Raw genomic sequence first — 19852 nt, 5'->3', positions numbered from 1 at the left:
TGTTAAAAAACACATATGCTTTCGTTTTAGAATGTTTCCAAATATGTACATTCATGGGCCCCAGGCCTACATTGATACCGGTGAAAGTCGTTTTCCAATAGCTGTTATTGTTCCACAGATATTTTGGGTGGACAAGATAGCTGGGACACCCTGGATATAAACACCGTCGATGTCTGGTAAGTGGAGAGTGGTTCGAATCTCTCTTACAGGAAACCTTTTCTTACTTTTATTCAAGTTCTATTTTTTGTCAAGTAGAAATTATAATGAACAAATATTGAATTAAAATTTTCTAAAAAAAAAATGTATAGAGCATGTGCCATGTAAGTAGGAGATCCCAAGTTCGAGTCCCGGTCGGGGCACACATTTTCACCTGTCCCCGTCGATATATATCAACGCCCGTCGGCAGCTGACGGTATTAATATGATTCTAATTTTGTTTCAGAACCGTCCACAATGGCAGCTGCCAAAGAGATGCAGGAGGCTGCGGCCGCAGGCAGGGGGGACAGTGAGGAGGTGACGCCGGTGGCGGGCGACACGCGTCTCCAGGCAGGCGGGAGCTCCTTGTTCGCAGCCACGTTCCAGCACGACACGCCGGAGGCCAGTGGCAGAGAGGTCGCGGTCCCCGACGTGGAGGGTCCAGCACTCCGGGAGCTGCCGGCCTACGTGTATTCCCTCCGGGCCCCCCGGCTGTCTAGTATGGCCGCTCTACCGGCAGCTGCGGACACCGACTGTGTCCCCGGGCTGAAGGGAGACTGTGAGCGGGAGCTGGCCGCTCAGCTGACAGTGGAGAACGCGGCAGCCACAGCGGTGCTGGCAGTCGGGCACTCGTGTCTCAGCCTCACAGAGGCCGCTGTCGCCTTCATAAAGGCCAACTTGCAAGTGTTAGCCACACAGGGCTGGGCCGATGCAGTCCTCAACCACCCTGATGAAGTGGCCGAAGTGAGTCGGCTGCTCGGTGAGCCGTCGCCAGAATACAGGTAAGCACGGCGTAACATGAAACTTCCTGGCAGATTAAAACTGTGTGCCGGACCGAGACTCGAACTCGGGCAAGTGCTCTACCGACTGAGCTACCCGAGCACGACTCACGCCCCGTCCTCACAGCTTTAGTTCTGCCAGTAACTCGTCTCCTACCTTACAAACTTTACAGAGGCTCTACTGCGAACCTTGCAGAACTAGCACTCCTGGAAGAAAGGATATTGCGGAGATATGGCTTAGCCACAGCCTGGGGTATGTTCCCGGAATGAGATCCTTTCTTCCAGGAGCGCTAGTTCTGCAAGATTCGCAGGAGAGTTTCTGTAAAGTTTGGAAGGTAGGAGACGAGGTACTGGCAGAAGTAAAGCTGTGAGGACGGGGCGTGAGTCGTGCTTGGGTAGCTCAGTCGGTAGAGCACTTGCCTGCGGAAGGCAAAGGTCCCGAGTTCGAGTCTCGGTCCTGCACACAGTTTTAATCTACCAGGAAGTTTCATATCAGCGCACACTCCGCTGCAGAGTGAAAGTCTCATTCTGGCAGCATAATGTGCTCACCCGTTTTATATATATATATATATATATATATATATATATATATATATATATACTCTTTTCAACCTGTACTTGGAAAATATGATTGACCAATGCTCATTAGATGACAAAGGAGTAGAAATTGGAGGAAGAAGAGTAGGGTGTTTGTGATTTGCTGATGACATGGTCCTTCTAGCCACAGGGGAAAAAGAGTTACAGGATTTGGTGGACACCATTGCAACTAACGGAAAAAAATATGGAATGAAAATTAACACAAATAAAACAAAAGTATTGGCAATAGGAGGAAATAAGGAAATAAAAATTGTGCTGAATGGAGAAACACTAGAACAGGTGCAAAATTTTAAGTATCTTGGAAGCAGGATAGACACCGACTGGAAGTGCACCACAGAAATTAAAACAAGGATAGCAATGGCAAAAGAGGCGTTTTATAAGAAAAGGAGAATTTTCTGCAGCGGTCTGGACAGAGAACTCAGAAAGAGACTCATAAAATGTCTTGTATGGAGTGTTCTTCTAGATGGCGCTGAAACATGGACTATGAGGAAAAAAGACAGAGAAACGCTGGAGGCTTTTGAGATCTGGACATGGCGGAAGATGCAAAGAATAAGTTGGATGGACAGAGTAAAAAATGAAGAGGTACTGAGAAGAGCGGGAGAGAAAAGACAGTTACTAGATGTAATAAAGAGAAGAAAAAGAAATTGGATTGGGCATATATTAAGAAAGAATGACGGACTTATAAAAACAGTTTTAGTAGGTTATGTAGAAGGGAAAAGGAAGCGAGGAAGGAAGAGATTCCAGATACTGTATGACATGATGGACGGTACAACATACAGCAGCCTTAAGAAGGAAGCAATGGATCGCAGAAAATGGAGAGGCAAAGGACCTGCTAATATAGCAGATAACTGATATATATATATATATATATATATATATATATATATATACACTCCTGGAAATTGAAATAAGAACACCGTGAATTCATTGTCCCAGGAAGGGGAAACTTTATTGACACATTCCTGGGGTCAGATACATCACATGATCACACTGACAGAACCACAGGCACATAGACACAGGCAACAGAGCATGCACAATGTCGGCACTAGTACAGTGTATATCCACCTTTCGCAGCAATGCAGGCTGCTATTCTCCCATGGAGACGATCGTAGAGATGCTGGATGTAGTCCTGTGGAACGGCTTGCCATGCCATTTCCACCTGGCGCCTCAGTTGGACCAGCGTTCATGCTGGACGTGCAGACCGCGTGAGACGACGCTTCATCCAGTCCCAAACATGCTCAATGGGGGACAGATCCGGAGATCTTGCTGGCCAGGGTAGTTGACTTACACCTTCTAGAGCACGTTGGGTGGCACAGGATACATGCGGACGTGCATTGTCCTGTTGGAACAGCAAGTTCCCTTGCCGGTCTAGGAATGGTAGAACGATGGGTTCGATGACGGTTTGGATGTACCGTGCACTATTCAGTGTCCCCTCTACGATCACCAGTGGTGTACGGCCAGTGTAGGAGATCGCTCCCCACACCATGATGCCGGGTGTTGGCCCTGTGTGCCTCGGTCGTATGCAGTCCTGATTGTGGCGCTCACCTGCACGGCGCCAAACATGCATACCACCATCATTGGCACCAAGGCAGAAGCGACTCTCATCGCTGAAGACGACACGTCTCCATTCGTCCCTTCACGCCTGTCGCGACACCACTGGAGGCGGGCTGCACGATGTTGGGGCGTGAGCGGAAGACGGCCTAACGGTGTGCGGGACCGTAGCCCAGCTTCACGGAGACGGTTGCGAATGGTCCTCGCCGATACCCCAGGAGCAACAGTGTCCCTAATTTGCTGGGAAGTGGCGGTGCGGTCCCCTACGACACTGCGTAGGATCCTACGGTCTTGGCGTGCATCCGTGCGTCGCTGCGGTCCGGTCCCAGGTCGACGGGCACGTGCACCTTCCGCCGACCACTGGCGACAACATCGATGTACTGTGGAGACCTCACGCCCCACGTGTTGAGCAATTCGGCAGTACGTCCACCCGGACTCCCGCATGCCCACTATACGCCCTCGCTCAAAGTCCGTCAACTGCACATACGGTTCACGCCCACGCTGTCGCGGCATGCTACCAGTGTTAAAGACTGCGATGGAGCTCCGTATGCCACGGCAAACTGGCTGACACTGACGGCGGCGGTGCACAAATGCTGCGCAGCTAGCGCCATTCGACGGCCAACACCGCGGTTCCTGGTGTGTCCGCTGTGCCGTGCGTGTGATCATTGCTTGTACAGCCCTCTCGCAGTGTCCGGAGCAAGTATGGTGGGTCTGACACACCGGTGTCAATGTGTTCTTTTTTCCATTTCCAGGAGTGTGTGTATATATATATATATATATATATATATATATGTGTGTGTGTGTGTGTGTGTGTGTGTGTGTGTGTGTGTTTTATTGTAAATACAAACCCGGGACTGTGAACTGACAGCCTAAATGTGCCGTTAAATCAAAGCCATTTCACTTGCACGAAACTGAAGAGAATGCTGTGTTTCCGAAAACGGATCTTATTCATAAGCAAATAAATAAGCAAACCAATATTTTCACACTCAGTAGACTTGATCAGTGCGAACTGTTCAAGAAAAAAAAACGTAACTGTATAATAAAAGTAATGTCGACCTGTGTAACACTGCAACCTGAAACACACGAAAATTTCTCCACTGACCTACGGCTCTGGTAAAATAAAGAAACTGACAGAACCTACATTGCGCAAAGGAAACGAAACAATCACACATTATGAATCTCACCTGCAAAATGAAGCACTGGCAGAAACAGCAACACATCAAGACTCAGCAACAGCTAAAAAAATCCTGCTTAAAACTAACTATAGTTGGTCCAGGGAAATTGGGTTGATAATCTTGACAGAGTGTGCCAATGAAACACATGACTTAACAGTGAAATGAATACGCCTAGCTGCAAACAGGCGTTGATATGCCAACGGGGGCAGTTGAAAATGTGTGCCCTGGAGGAACTCGAACCCGGGATCTCCTGCTTACATGGCAGACGCTCTATCCATCTGAGCCACGAAGACACAGAGAATAGTGCGACTGCAGGGACTTATCTTTGACACGCCTACCGTGAGACCTACATTCCCAACTTATTGCGCCGCACTATATTCATAGTGCCCCTGCTCATTAGACTCATTACTCGGGGCTTTTTGCCAATTCCCGTAGGAGTTCGGGCACTGTTTGTGCATCTGCACAGAAGAAGATGGTCAAATGGCCGGTGAGCCTTAACTATATACCAGGTGATCAAAAAGTCAGTATAAATTTGAGAACTTAATAAACCACGGAATAATGTAGATAGGTAAAAATTGACACACATACTTGGAATGACATGGGGTTTTATTAGAACCAAAAGAAAAACGAAGTTCACAAAATATCCGACAGATGGCGCTGGACAGCAAAACGTCAGTTACTGCACATGACAATCGTGTATAAAAAGAGCTGCAATGAGAGAATCAGTTGCGCCAGCAGTTGACGTTGACGTTGATGTTGATGTTGACGTTACCTGTAAAGGCGCTTTTAGTGAAGCTGTATTATCAGAATGGGGAATGTGCTAGTTCAGATCATATCGCTATAGGAAGGGGATTCGAACGGGTGAAGGTCCGTCGACAAATGCAGCTGTCGCGAGAATAATCTCGAAGTTCGAGGCCACGGGTTGTTTAGACGATAGACCCCGTAGTGGCCGACCGAGCACAAGGCGTAATGTTGCTGAGACAGTTCAGGAAGAAATGGAGACTCTAGCGGGTTCGTCTATGCACGGGGAAGTCAGCGCTCGTGCAGTCGCACGACGCACCGGCATTCCATACACTACTGTTTGGTTGGCACTGAGGCGGACCCTCCGATGCTATCCGTACAAAATCCATCGGCATCGTGAACTGTTACCTGGCGATTTAGTGAAGCGGAGGGCATTTGCGGTGTGGGCGTTTCAAAAGATGGCGGAAGATGACGATTGGTTGAGTAACGTGTTGTGGACCGACGAAGCATTTCATGCTCCGAGAGTCTGTCACCTCCCACATCTGCAGAATTTGGGCTACCGAAAATCCTAGAACTATTTTGGAAACTCCATTATACGACGAGAAAGTCACGGTATGGGTTGGATTTACCACATCTACAGTTATCGGGCCTTTTTTCTTCGAGGAAATGCATGATTCTGGTTTTGTAACTGCTACCGTGACGAGTGAGAGGTACGCCGATATGTTACAGAATCGCATCATCCCTAGCCTGGATGATAAACACCTGCTGGAATGTACGGTGTTTATGCAGGATGGCGCTCCACCCCATATTCCTAGACGCTTGAAAGATCTCTTGCGCGCGTCGTTTGGCTATGATCGTGTGCTCAGCCGCCAGTTTCGTCATTCTTGGCCTCCCAGGTCCCCAGACCTCAGTCCGTGCGATTATTGCCATTGGGGTTATCTGAAGTCGCAAGTGTATCGTGATCGACCGACATCTCTAGGGAAGCTGAAAGACAACATCCGACGCCAATGCCTCACCATAACTCCGGACATGCTTTACAGTGCTGTTCACAACATTATTCCTCGACTACAGCTATTGTTGAGGAATGATGGTGGACATATTGAGCATTTCCTGTAAAGAACTTCATCTTTGCTTTGTCTTACTTTGTTATGCTAATTATTGCTATTCTGATCAGATGAAGCGCCATCTGTCGGACATTTTTTGAACTTATGTATATTTTTGGTTCTAATAAAACCCCATGTCATTCCAAGCATGTGTGTCAATTTGTACCTCTCTATCTACATTATTCCGTGATTTATTCCGTTTTCAAATTTATACTGATTTTTGATCACCCTGTATACACGACTTAACCTTTAAGTACAGAAATTTCAGTTAGGAGGGAACCGGCAAAAAAAAAAAAAAAAAAAAAAAAATCCAATTATGAACTCTAATATGAAAATTAATTTAATCTAATAACTTCCATGGTACTGTAAATTAAGTCAGAAGATCAATCAATAGAATAATTATCAAACACTAGACTGGGACGATGGAGAAGTGGAACAACAACACAAGTCTAGAAAAATAAAAATAAACCTTTTATCTCATCAAATAATACCTTGTTCTTCATTTCAAAACTTTTTTTATGTCCGTTTGCTATCCACCCTTTGTTCTGAGTCATCATTCCTCCTCTTAATAAATCTCCAGTTCACACAGGTCCAAAAGTGTGTCCATGCATTACACTGCACACTTAACGAATCACGCAGATATCCACTACTGACTTTCAAAGATTCTACGACTCCACTGTGCTACCATCGCAGACACAGATACCGTTGCTTTACAACTATTTCTCTGACCATAATTTTTCAAATACATCATTTTCCTTTACAAATATTAACACATTCTATGTTGTTGTTGTGTCTTCAGTCCAGAGACTGCTCTGATGCAGCTCCCCATGCTACTCTATCCTGTGTGAGCTTCTTCATCTCCCAGTACCTACTGCAACCCACATCCTTCTGAATCTGTTTAGTGTATTCATCTCTTTGCCTCCCTCCAATACTAAATTGGTGATCCCTTGATGCCTCAGAACATATCCTACCAACCGATCCCTCGTTCTAGTCAAGTTGTGCCACAAATTTCTCTTCTCTCCAATTCTATTCAATACCTCCTCATTAGTTATGTGATCTACCAATCTAAGCTTCAGCATTCTTCTGTAGCACCACATTTCGAAAGTTTCTATTCTCTTCCTGTCTAAACTATTTATCGTCCACGTATCACTTCCATACATGGCTACACTCCATACAAATACTTTCAGAAACGACTTCCTGACACTTAAATCTATAATCGAAGTTAACAAATTTCTTTTCTTCAGAAACGCTTTCCTTGCCATTGCCGGTCTACATTTTATATCCTCTCTACTTCGACCATCATCAGTTATTTTGCTCCCCAAATAGCAAAACTCCTTTACTACTTTAAGTGTCTCATTTCCTAATCTAATTCCCTCAGCATCACCCGATTTAATTCGACCACATTCCATATCCTCGTTTTGCTTTTGTTGATGTTCATCTTATATCCTCCTTTCAAGACACTGCCCATTCCGTTCAGTTGCTCTTCTAGGTCCTTTGCTGTCTCTGACAGAATTACAATGTCGTTGGCGAAACTCAAAGTTTTTGTTTCTTCTCCATGGATTTTAATTCCTACTCCGAATTTTTCTTTCGTTTTCTTTACTGCTTGCTCAATATACAGATTGAATAACATCGGGGAGAGGCTACAACCCTGTCTCACTCCCTTCACAACCACTGCTTCCCTTACATGCGCCTGGACTCTTATAATTGCCATCTGGTTTCTGTACAATTTGTAAATAGCCTTTCGCTCCCTGTATTTTACCCCTACCACCTTCAGAAATTGAAAGAGAGTATTCCAGTCAACATTGTCAAAAGCTTTCTCTAAATCTACAGATGCAGAGAAACGCAGGTTTCCTTAATCTATTCAATAACGTCATCAAAAAATAGCCACCTTGCACCATTCTCCAAGGTAATTAGAAGAAACCGTAACTTTACGTAAGAAAATAAGGCTGAAAATTAGATTTACTAGAAAAACTTCAAATTTATAAACATCCTGTTAGAGAGACGGTAACATTTTGAACTATCAGTTGCAATACGCGAGTGAGCACTCCCTTGCTGGCTTTAAAATACCGCTCGCGGACACGTAAGACGTGTTTACCGATCTCCGCTAACATCGGCGAATGCGCACCGTTTTCTTCAAAATATTTTTTTCTCTATTGTTGAGCTACTGACATTTCTTATTACTGGGTTTCGTTTTTCGTGGCTTTTTCATCACATGTTCCTACAGTTGGCATTCCGAAAAGAAAAACTGAATTAGTACAGTTAAGCAGAAGATTCTCATTTTTTTATGTTGTACCTTTATCCATTTTATTCTTTCCTCCACTTTTCCGAAACAGAAGCAATTTTTTCTAATAGAATTCTTATCTTCCCCACATTACATTTACGTGCAGTCTCACTCTGCTGCATACATGTTTCACAGATAATTTTGTATTTAATGCATACCTCTAAGAGTATTGCTTATCACTAGTCTTCTATAAGAGAATGTCACTTTGCTTTAATGTAAAATTACGTTAATTGCTACCAACAAGATGCAGTATATACCGCCTGCTGCATTCCAATTTTTCTTTATTGCTTAAGCTTCAGTAGTGTTAAGCGTAAGTTTCTCTTTTTAGTGACGTTGTCTTTGCTCCTTACCCATGTATTTTTAACAGTGGTGCTTTGTAAATAGAACTCTCTTCTGCACGCTGAATTTACATACAGTATTACTCTGTCAGCAAATGTGTTATAGATTTTATGCGTAATGTATATCTGTAAATTTATCGCTTGTTAGTAGCCTGGTAGTGGAAATTTTCATTCTTACTTTAATGTAAAATGCTGTTACTGAACGCAATCCAAGCGTACTTCTTACGCACATGTACTTAGCACCCTCCGCACCCCAAATTTTCCTCATCGATTGAGCCTGTACTTGTGAACAGTTGACCTTTCTCTGAAATGCTGAATACTTAGGTTACCAAATATTTTATCCTTTGGACTCACGTTATAATTTTATATAGACAAGAGCCTTTACCAATGGGCGAATACATTTGTGCATTTATTCTGACATACGCTGAATTTATTCTGGCTGCTGTCCCTAAGCCATGGTATGTGATGTTTCTCGTTTTCACATCAATTATGTATTAGGCAATAGCCGCTCAGCTTCAGCTAATGTAATTTACCACCCTGTGGTGTAACTATTGAGTACACTTACCTTACAAATATTTCGCGATTATTGATATTTTGTTAGATACGTAAAAATAGTTTGTAACATTTTGTATACGTTTATAGGACCGACTTATTCTGAAGAAGATTTTTTAGAAATATCGTAACCTGGACCAAGGGCTAAATAAACCTTTGGTTTGAAACTCGGTGGCTGATTTTTTTCCCACCTCTTCTACTCTTAATGATGTACAACAGATTCTTGTTGTTACTGATGACATAAGATCATTCTCTGCCCAATACTTCACACCCTTTTGGTGCATTCTTCACACCCTGCCCTCCCAATCTTAAATTGATTTACTTTTAAAATGCTGCAGATGCGTAAAATATTTAACTGTTCCAATATAAGCACAATTTCACATCATACATTAATACAATGCTTTTTTGTTGTATGCTTAACATCAATTCCTCTTAGAATTCAGCATTCACGCCGCCTGTATGCACATTAATAGGAAGCTCAGAAAACAGCTTACACTCCACAGTATCATAAATTGCAAACATTCATCACACACACACACACACACACACACACACACACACACACACACACACACACACACACACACACCGCCACCACCACCACCACCACCATTATGTCGTAGGGATGGTAGAAGATCGAAAAAGTAAATGTAATTGGCCACACTAGATTTAGTCGTGCTCAGTGAAGTGAAAGACGAATAACGGAATATATGAACAGGATGAGAGAGTTGTATCATGAAAGGTTAGGTATGAATCGGAAGATAGGGCAAACAGTGAGTTATTGTGAACAGTCCTGTGATTTGTCATCACAATCTCCAAACTGATGTCAACAATAATGCAGCATCACGTGCGGAAGGTTTAGTGACAGGACGAGTATATGACAACAATGAACAGCTAACTTCGTGTATAAAAAGCGATGAATATATAATAATCACGCGGTATTGGAATGCTGCAGTAAGGGAAAGTTTGAACACAGAGCATTGCAATCTCTCTCTCCCTATTGTGTTTATCCATCATGCCATTGAAATCTCCGTCTTTCCCTGTTGTTTTTACCCTCCACAGCTCCCTGAAGTACCATACAATTACAATCTGTCTTCCCCTGTTTATTATCCTTTACAGCTTTCTGTAGTACAGTGCAAGTTATTCGCTGATGTCTTTGCACAAGTCCTATCATCCTATTCCTTTTTCATGTCACTGTTTTCCACATATTGCTGTTCTCAGCTATTCTGCAGAGAACTTACAGTTCCTCTCTTACGAATTCACCTAATTTTCAAAGTCCTTCTATAGCACCCCATTTTGAATGCACTCATTCTCTTCTTTCCATGTTTTCCCCACAATTCGTGATTCATTTTCATACAATACTGTGTTCCAAACGTACATTCTCAGATATTTCTTCCCCAAATTAAGACTTAGAGGCCTTGTTTTTCGATGAATGTCCTATTTTCCTGTGCTACATTACTGTTTGTAACAACTTCGCTTCGTCTCTTATGTCTGTTTGCTTCCAGTGTAGTAGAATCCCCTCAATTCGTCTACTTTGTGGCCACTAATTTTAATGTAAAATTTGCCACCAATGTTATTTCTCCTACTGCCAATACTTCACTTTTCCTTTCGTTTATAAATCCTAATCCTGTGATGATTAAAGTGTTCATTCCACTTAACACCTCTTATAATTCTTTCGCTCTTTCGTGGTACACAGCAATGGCATCAGCGAATCGTATCAGCGGAAACCTTTCCCTTAGGATTTTAATTCCATTCCTGGAACTTTCTTCTGTTCCACCATCGATCATTGATGTTCACTTTAAACAACTGGGAAGAACCACTGCATCCCTGTCCTGCACTTTTTTAATCACGGTACTTCATTCTTCCGTTCTTATTTTTCCCCTGTTGATTATAGTGCATACAATATTGTATATTGCCTGACTTTCCATATATCTTACAATTAGGTTTTTTTTGAGAATGTCATATGTGTTGCACCATTTTACATTCTCAAAGGCTTTTTAAATGTCGACAAATAAAATGAAGGTTCCTTGCTTTTTAACTCTTGCCTCCATGTCGTATCTACCTCTCTGGGTGTTTTACCTTTCCTAAACCCAAACTCGTTATCCTCTACTAGATTTTTAGCTTTCTTGTCCATTCTTCTGTATATTGTTGTCAGTAATTCCTATACATGAGCTGTTCAGCTCATTGTGCCAAACATGTCGCTTCTGGAGCGTCAGGATGATATTTTTCTGAAAGTTATGTTTCCAATTCGTCTTCCATTTCTCCGTCTATCATGTCATCCAATAGTTTCTCCCCCTCATAGAGGTGTCCAATGTACTATTTCCATCCATCCTTTCTCTTCTCTGCGTATACTAATGGAATTCCTTTCTATTATTAGTTTGTTGAAACCCTCACTTTTAATTTCACAAAAGGTTGTTTCGAGTTTGCTTTGTGCTGAAACTGCCCTTCCTACTTATTTTTCGATTTCATCTAATTTTTCCTTCATCTATTTTGCTTTATTTGTCGTGACCTACCTATAGATTTCATTCCTTAGCGGGTTATACCACTGTTTTCTTGTCTTTTCGTGAATATTGTTATATTTTCTTATTTTGTCAATCAATTTCAGTGGACTTCACATTCGCCAGCATTTCTTCAGTTCCTTTTCTTGTACCTGCCGTCTCCTGTGATTTCTCCTTTTAGAGAAGTCCACTCTTGTTCGATTGAATTTCTAGTTTCGGTATTCGTTGTCGCATTATCTTAAGTTTCATTGAACTTCCGATTCGCGTTTTACTCCTCACTACTGTAGAGTCCCATTCATTTGCAAACTGAATCCTCTTGACGGTTTCGTTAAGCTTCAGTTCACTCATTATCACAATAAAAATGTCATCAGAGTCTACATCTCCTCCCACATATTCCTCACCATTCAGTATCTGATTTCAGAATCTGTCTGGCCATGATGTAATCCAACAGGTATTCTCCTCCGTCTCCAGGCCTTTGCCAAGTATACCTCCAACTCTACGAACAGCCCAAAACACTGAAGCACTGAACAGTTCATATGGATGTCCCAGTGTATAGAATGTAGACTTCCGGTACCTGCACCATCCTGAAAATCTGTTGGAATGGAGCAGTGGGGGGGGGGGGGGGTGTGTCTCGAATGAGCTGCTAATTTTAATTAGTAGTTAGTAATTAGCAGAGTAGGTCCCAGAAAATGCACTTCAGTGATGAGAGTATGTGGTAAGTTATCATAATTAAATTTCACTGATCGTTACCATTGCTGTTACTGTCCAATATCATTATGACACACAAAAAGAAAATGGCGTATGGCATCGTTGACCGGGAGGCCCCCTCCAGGGAATTTCGGCCGCCAAGTGCAAGTCTTATTTCATTCGACGCCACATTGGGCGACTTGCGCACCGGTGATGTGGATGAAATGATAACAGAACAGCCAGTCCACGAGTGGAGAAAATCTCCAACCCGGCCAAGAATCCAACCCGGGCCCACTTAAATGGGAGGTAAGCACAGTACCACCCATCTAAGCAGGCGAGCTGACACTCAAAAATCTCTGTATCTATGAATAAAATATGAATGAGTCACAGACGTGGTAGTAGCACTGTGTAGGGGGGTATGAACTGTAATAACGTAGGCTCAGTCATGGGTCTAGTGGGTGGTAGACTTAGATTTATTGGTAGAATACTAGGGAAATGAAATCAGTCTACAAAGGCGACTCCTTGCAATCACTTGTGTAGCCCATCCTACAATATGGCTCAAGTATGCAGGACCCATACTAATACGGCTAACCGGAGGTGTTGAATGTATACAGAGCACGGTAGTATGAAAGGTCACAGGTCTGTTTCATCTATGGGGAAGTGTGAAACTAAATTGGCAGACTCCTGAGGATAGTTTGTGTCTTTCCTGAGCAAGCCTACTTACAGAGTTTATAGATCCGGCTTTAAACTATAATACTGAGAATATACTCCAGTCTTCTATGTACCACTGCAGTAGGGATCTTGAAGAAAAGATTAATCACCACACACACACACACACACACACACACACACACACACTTAAAAAATGACTTCTCAAACTCCAAACGTGAACGAAATGGGAAAAACCATAAGTGGTACACTGGGATGTACCCTCTGCCACGCGCTCCACACTGATTGGCAAGGTATACATGTAGATGTAGGTGAAGCATACCAAAGCCTCTGATTCCACATGTTAGGGAGTGATTCACTCACAGTTCTATGCTGTTTCAACTGGACTTTCACACAGGTCTGCTTTCTGTGGTCTACAATGAAATACCATCATAGTTAGCAGGCCCAGATCTAGGGGGAAAGGGTGGGCAAGCCAGAGAATCTGCCCCAGGCGGCAATTTCATAGGGCGCCAAATTCATAATTTTGAAGAAAAGAAAGCCTTGTTTCACAAACCACCTGGCAGCCAGCTCATGTCGGTCTATCGATTATTTGTATGATTTTAAAACATATCGCTGTTGGTTTTCGAACACATTCTAAGTTGATTTCTGAACGAATAATGATTTTTGAATGTGTGCATAGTGTACATGATTCTCTGCCAGGGGAATCCCAGTCGCATATAGAACTAAGAAAACTGTCCCGCATACAAAAGGGGACGGTGCTACACGAGCTGAGCCGAATAAACCCGAACGGTTAAATGCCAGTCGCGGTTTATGTGGGTGACTGACTTACGAATGATCAGCTTTGTTGTAATTACTTGCGAAATCCATAAATTCAGACTACCATAGTGGAGATGAACGACTAATGGGAATTACAGGTAAGAAAGGTTTCATATTAATCCTCAGTGTTTCGATGAAAATGAAATTTTGGAAGAAAATTTTTACCAGGTCGCTACACCACTAAGAACCGCTTGAACAGTCCCCGGTAAGCGTCCGCTTAAGTTCTGTTCTCGAAATAGCGCGGAAAACACGTTGTACGAACGCGTAATAACACCTAACTGGAGAATAAACGTAGATTAACTGAACTGGTGATTCTGGCAGGATTGGTGAAGTTCACCGGAGAATACGTTTTGATGGTGGTAGCAATAGTTATCGAATTACTGACAAGATTGATTGTCAGAACGAGAAAGGGGAAGAAATGGGGACATCACACACATTATATGGAAGAATATAACGATTCAAAATTAATATAAAAAATTCCGTACAACTACTTTTCGATCTCATGCTTGAGAAACAGGAGCGTTTGAACGAAATGTGAAACAGTTTCCTAACTTAAAACTTTTTGCCTGTAGTAGTCCTATTAGGCATTTAGTATTTTGGAACAATGTCTTGAAAGGAGGATATAAGACGAACATCAACAAAACCAAAACTATTATAATGGAATATAGTTGAATCAAATCAGGTCATGTTGAGGAACTAGATTAGGAGATGACAAAGTAGTAGATGAGTTTTGCTATTTGGGGAGCAAAATAACTGATGATGGTCGAAGTACAGAGGATGTAAAATGTAGGCTGGCAATGGCAAGGAAAGCTTTTTTGAAAAAGAGAAATTTGTTAACATTGAGTATAGATTTAAGTGCCAGGAAGTGTTTTCTGAAAGTATTTGTATGGAGTGTAGCCATGATGGAAGTGAAATATGTACGATAAATAGTTTGGAAAGGAAGAGAATAGAAGCTTTCCAAATGCAGTGTTACAGAAGAATGCTGAAGATTATATGGGTAGAACACATAACTAATGAGGAAGTATTGAATAGAATTGGGAGAAGAGGAATTTGTGGCACAGCTCGACCAGAAGAAGGGATCTGTTAGAAGGACACCTTCTGAAGTATCAAGGGATCACCAATTTAGTATCTGAGGGCAGTGTGGAGGGTAAAAATGGTAGGAGACAGAGAGATGAATACACTAAGTAGATCTGGATGTAGATTGCAGTAGGTACTGGGAGGTGAAGCAGCTTGCACAGGGTAGAGTAGCATGGAGAGCTGCAGCAAACTGGTCTCAGAACTGAAGACGACGACAACAACAACAGCAATATTGGTACTTTGTGAATTATATTCTGCCATGATATTTATGTAAATGAGTTATTTATGTAAATGAGTTGTACAAAAATTACTATTTGTGCCAAAACAGTCTCACGTATTTGGCGTGTATTACAATTGCTGCTCAAATGGCTCTGAGCACTATGGGACTTAACAGCTATGGTCATCAGTCCCCTAGAACTTAGAACTACTTAAACCTAACTAACCTAAGGACATCACACAACACCCAGCCATCACGAGGCAGAGAAAATCCCTGACCCCGCCGGGAATCGAACCCGGGAACCCGGGCGTGGGAAGCGAGAACGCTACCGCACGACCACGAGATGCGGGCACAATTGCTGCAATATTTGAAATGTCTATTTCGTTTTTTCTAGCATACAGTGCCAAAATATATGTACTCATATCGGAAACCATATCAGTCTTTCGTACTATTGATATCAACAGGCTTTTTTGTATTAGACAACGACATTTTGATTTACCACGTGGCAAACCTTTGCCGAAATTTGATGAGGTAATAATTCCTTTCGTAGAAAGGAAAGCATGCCATGTAAAGCTGCAGCAAGATGAGAGAGAGAAAAAGATGTTGGGACCTACAGATTGAAAAAATGTGTACTGTCTTGCTTGTATCTCGTCTTTACTGGTTTTACATTTCCCGTATTTATTTTTGTCACACAAAACAGAGAGTTATTAGATAATAGGTAACAAAGAGTGCAAATTTCTCTGAAGAGTTCGTATTCTCCCGGTTACAGATAACCTCATCCAGTGTTACTTTTGAGTTTTTTAAGGGGGGCACGATATCAAACCTGCCGACAGGGAGCTGGAGAGGCTCCACACGACATTTTAATTTCCACTGTCCTGCATAGATGTCTGATGGATTTCATTATAAAATATACACGTCTGAACTCCGCTGCGTGAATACAGTGACGTGCGGTAGAAGAATGCTGTGTGAAGAGGCGTGGCATTACACTTTGGCATACTTAAGACCAAATAACATATTTTACATTTCCTCGAACATATGTGTTTGATATATAAAAGCTCTTCAGAAAGATGTGCGCTACCAAATGAACATATTTTTAAAAATTGGTTTTTTAATATTTGACGTCCCGACTCAAACGCTTGGAGAGGGGGGGATGGGGGCGATGGCAACTATAAAGTTTCAAGCTTTTGCCCCAGTTCCGAAATATCATAGATCCGGGGCTAATTGCTAGTACCCTAAATCAGACTGGTTTCACGTGAGTCAGTGTACACACCAGAAACAGCCAATGGAGCAGCACAACCTCCACCATGGCCACACCTAGTAAAGCACTCTGGCGATCAGAAAACTTCCAGGTTATAAAACGGTGTATAGTCGTTCGTAATTCACGTTTTCAATCTCGTCATTGCATAGAAAAGGATAGGGAATGTAAAATGTAAATCTTCAGAAAGTTGAGATTCATCTTGAGTATATGACACATCTTTGCAGAGATCTATTTTCAGTTGGCAGAGTAACACCACTATCTGTGTCCATTTAACATTTATCGAAAATGAAGTATCTGGAAGCGAATATTAGGTCGATTAGCTGTAATAACTTCATTGACAGAATAAAAAAAGTACATTGTTCCTGTCCACTTGATGTTTGTAGAAATATTGTAATGTTTTATGTAATAGCGCATGCAAGTCACAGTTTGCAGTATCAGAAAATAGCTGTTATGTGCTACAGTGATTATAGTGATCTTGTAATACGAAAGTGATACTATGGATTTCTCAGTACTTGCATCAGTGGTATGAGGTAGACGTTGTGTTCACAAAGCTGATGTCTGCTTAGAGGAAGATTAGATATATAATGATAATCTAGCAAAGTGCATGAAGCATAAATTTAGTCTGAGACCGCAAGTTTTGCAGTACCCAGCAGACATGTGGTGCACAGAAGAATTTAATTACAGGTTTGTGTTTTGTTTGTTTTCGTGTGTGCGTTTGTTTGTTTTCGTGTGTGCGTTTGTTTGTTTTCGTGTGTGCATTTGTTTGTTTTCGTGTGTGTGTGTGTGTGTGTGTGTGTGTGTGTGTGTGTGTGTGTGTGTATGTGTGTTTGTTTTCGTGTTAGTGTTTGTTTTCGTGTGTGTGTGTGTGTGTGTGTGTGTGTGTGTGTGTGTGTGTGTGTGTGTGTGTGTGTTTGTTGGTGGTTTTCCTACTGTTTCGAACCAATTCATGTTTTGTGTGAAGGAGAAACTTTTTCTATGGCTATGGGGAGGCTATGTTACGAAATTTGGCAGTAACTGGACTGAAATCTTTTGGCTCCTTCTAGGGAAAATGTTTAAATACATGGAGAGGTGATTTGTTTGACGTGTTACTGACAATAGTTTTAGGAGGATTGCTGCACACACAGATAACTAGTATCTGTAGTATGAAGCATCTGTTTCAGTAGAGGTCAACGACTGGTTAGCAATAGCGCTTTAAGGTCGAATAAACTGACTTCTAGATAACAAGGAGAAGCACAGTTTCTTGAGAGACTGATAAGGGAATTTTTAATGGAAAAGGGATGAAGACTTTGATCGTAGGGTAGAACAGAATCTCTGTACCTTAATATAAACGGTGTTGGACACTCTTTTCTACTGTCTAAGGTGATTATATCTGCATTCAGAACTGTTCGAGTTTTTTGTGTGTGATGGGTTTCTTCATTAGGTGAGTGTTTTTGTAGTAAACTCTGGGAATATTTCTGTTTGTTTCAGACGCCTTCCCGGAAAGGAGTGTGGCAGGAGGCTGATCGAGGCAGCTAAGGAGGGGGCAGTGGAGGAGTTGAGGGCGCTTCTGGCGGCAGGTGCGAATGTGGAGGCGAGGGACGAGGACATGTGGACTGCCCTGCACTGGGCGGCAGTGAGGGGACACGAGAATGTGGTGAGGTGTCTGGTGGAGGGTGGGGCGGACGTCGAAACCAGAGACAGCAGGGGGAACACACCCATGCACTGGGCTGCATACCGCGGCCACGCGGCTGTGGTGCGGCTACTGGCCGCCTCCTCTGGTGACCCCAACGCCAAGGACGAGTACCGGTGGACGCCGTTGCACTATGCAGCGAGGCAGGGCCACGCAGAGGTGGCGGCTGTGCTGCTCGATGTGGGGGCCGACAGAGAGGCCTGGGATGATCACGGACAGATACCTCTGTACCTAGCCATGCAGTACAGAGAGCAGCAGCTTGCAGATATGCTATCATGAAGCATGCAGTCCAAAAAATTCTTTTGCTATAACATTTAAACACATCTCTACATTTATTTTGTATAATTTTTCAATAAAGAATGTAAAAAATTAATTCTCCAGCCACTCATTTACATCCACATTTAAGTAGTACATGAAGGTACTCTATTAGCACCGTGTGGGAACTAAGGTTCTGGAAAACGAATTGAAAATACAAGACACTACCTCTGTTCATAAGAAAAAAACTCAAATGCATTTCTAGGCTAAGCTTTGCAGACGTCAACAAGTACTGAAAAATAAACACTGCAAATGAAGATAACTACTGCATGGTATGTGGTAACTGACAAGTACAGGCTGTTTCGAAAAGGGCTTTACAATTTTAAAAACTCATATAAATTTATTGAAAGAAGATGCAGAGCAGAGTTTAGTGTTACTTTGTGGGAGAACACATTAAGTTTTCTTAACCTTAAACTAACATCCCTTTGGAAGTAAATTTCTTCCCAAACTCGCTGTAGAATTCCAGGTGTAACTTGATCAGTGGCAGCCTAAATTTTTGCTCTAAGTCCAGGTAGAGAAGCCAGCACAGGTAGTACAAACACGATAACCTTCATGAATCCCCATAGAAATGTCGAGTGGTATAAGGTCTGGGGGACGTGGTGGGCCATGCATTTGGCGAATCGCGACCAATCCATTGACTTGGAAAGCGGTCACTGAGAAAATCCCGGACATCAGCTGGGTAGTGGGGTGTTGCACCATCTTGTAGGCTTACTAGGAGGATCTTTTGCGTACATGAAAGGGAAATAATGGTCGAGGAAATAACGCTCGCCGACTTCGATTATTCAAACCAAAACACACAGCTAGCACTCTCTGGTCCAACGAAGGCAGCCATCTTTAACGCAACTGGCTCTACTGCTCCGTACAGTGCGATTCGGCACTAGCGAGCTACGAGAGACAAAACTTGATGTATTTCCCTACCAATTGACACTACAATCACCTCTGTAGGTACTATGAATTAATATGAATTTTCAAAGTTGTAAAGACCTTTCTGAAACAGCATGTATATCAGGCTGGCTTATATACTGCTACAATATGTGATCAAAAGTATCCGGACACCTGGCTGAAAATGACTTACAAGTTCGTGGCGCCCTACATCGGTAATACTGGAATTCAGTATGGTGTTGTCCCACCCTTAGGCTTGACGACAGCTTCCATTCTCGCAGGCATACTTCAATCAGCTGCTGGAAGGTTTCTTGGGGAATGGCAGCCCATTCTTCACGGAGTGCTGCACAGAGGAGAGGTATCGATGTCGGTCGGTGAGGCCTGGCACGAAGTCGGCGTTCCAAAACATCCCGAAGGTGTTCTGCAGGATTCAGATCAGGACTCTGTGCAGGC

At 42.7% G+C, this 19852-nt stretch overlaps 1 protein-coding gene across 1 annotated transcript; it reads left to right on the top strand.

Annotated features, from left to right (window-relative positions):
• The first annotated feature begins 444 nt into the window (after positions 1-444).
• Positions 445-18507, top strand: LOC126227760 (poly [ADP-ribose] polymerase tankyrase-1-like). Its single transcript, XM_049942246.1, has 2 exons — positions 445-976; positions 18001-18507. The coding sequence occupies exons 1-2, from the start codon at positions 453-455 to the stop codon at positions 18479-18481; spliced, it is 1005 nt and encodes a 334-aa protein (XP_049798203.1). The 5' UTR covers positions 445-452; the 3' UTR covers positions 18482-18507.
• Positions 18508-19852: the final 1345 nt, after the last annotated feature.

The sequence above is a fragment of the Schistocerca nitens genome, unplaced genomic scaffold (assembly GCF_023898315.1).
Source record: "Schistocerca nitens isolate TAMUIC-IGC-003100 unplaced genomic scaffold, iqSchNite1.1 HiC_scaffold_340, whole genome shotgun sequence".
Taxonomy (NCBI): Eukaryota; Metazoa; Arthropoda; class Insecta; order Orthoptera; family Acrididae; genus Schistocerca; species Schistocerca nitens.
Note: the sequence above shows the minus strand (reverse complement) of the source record. Positions and strands in the feature narration are given on the sequence as shown.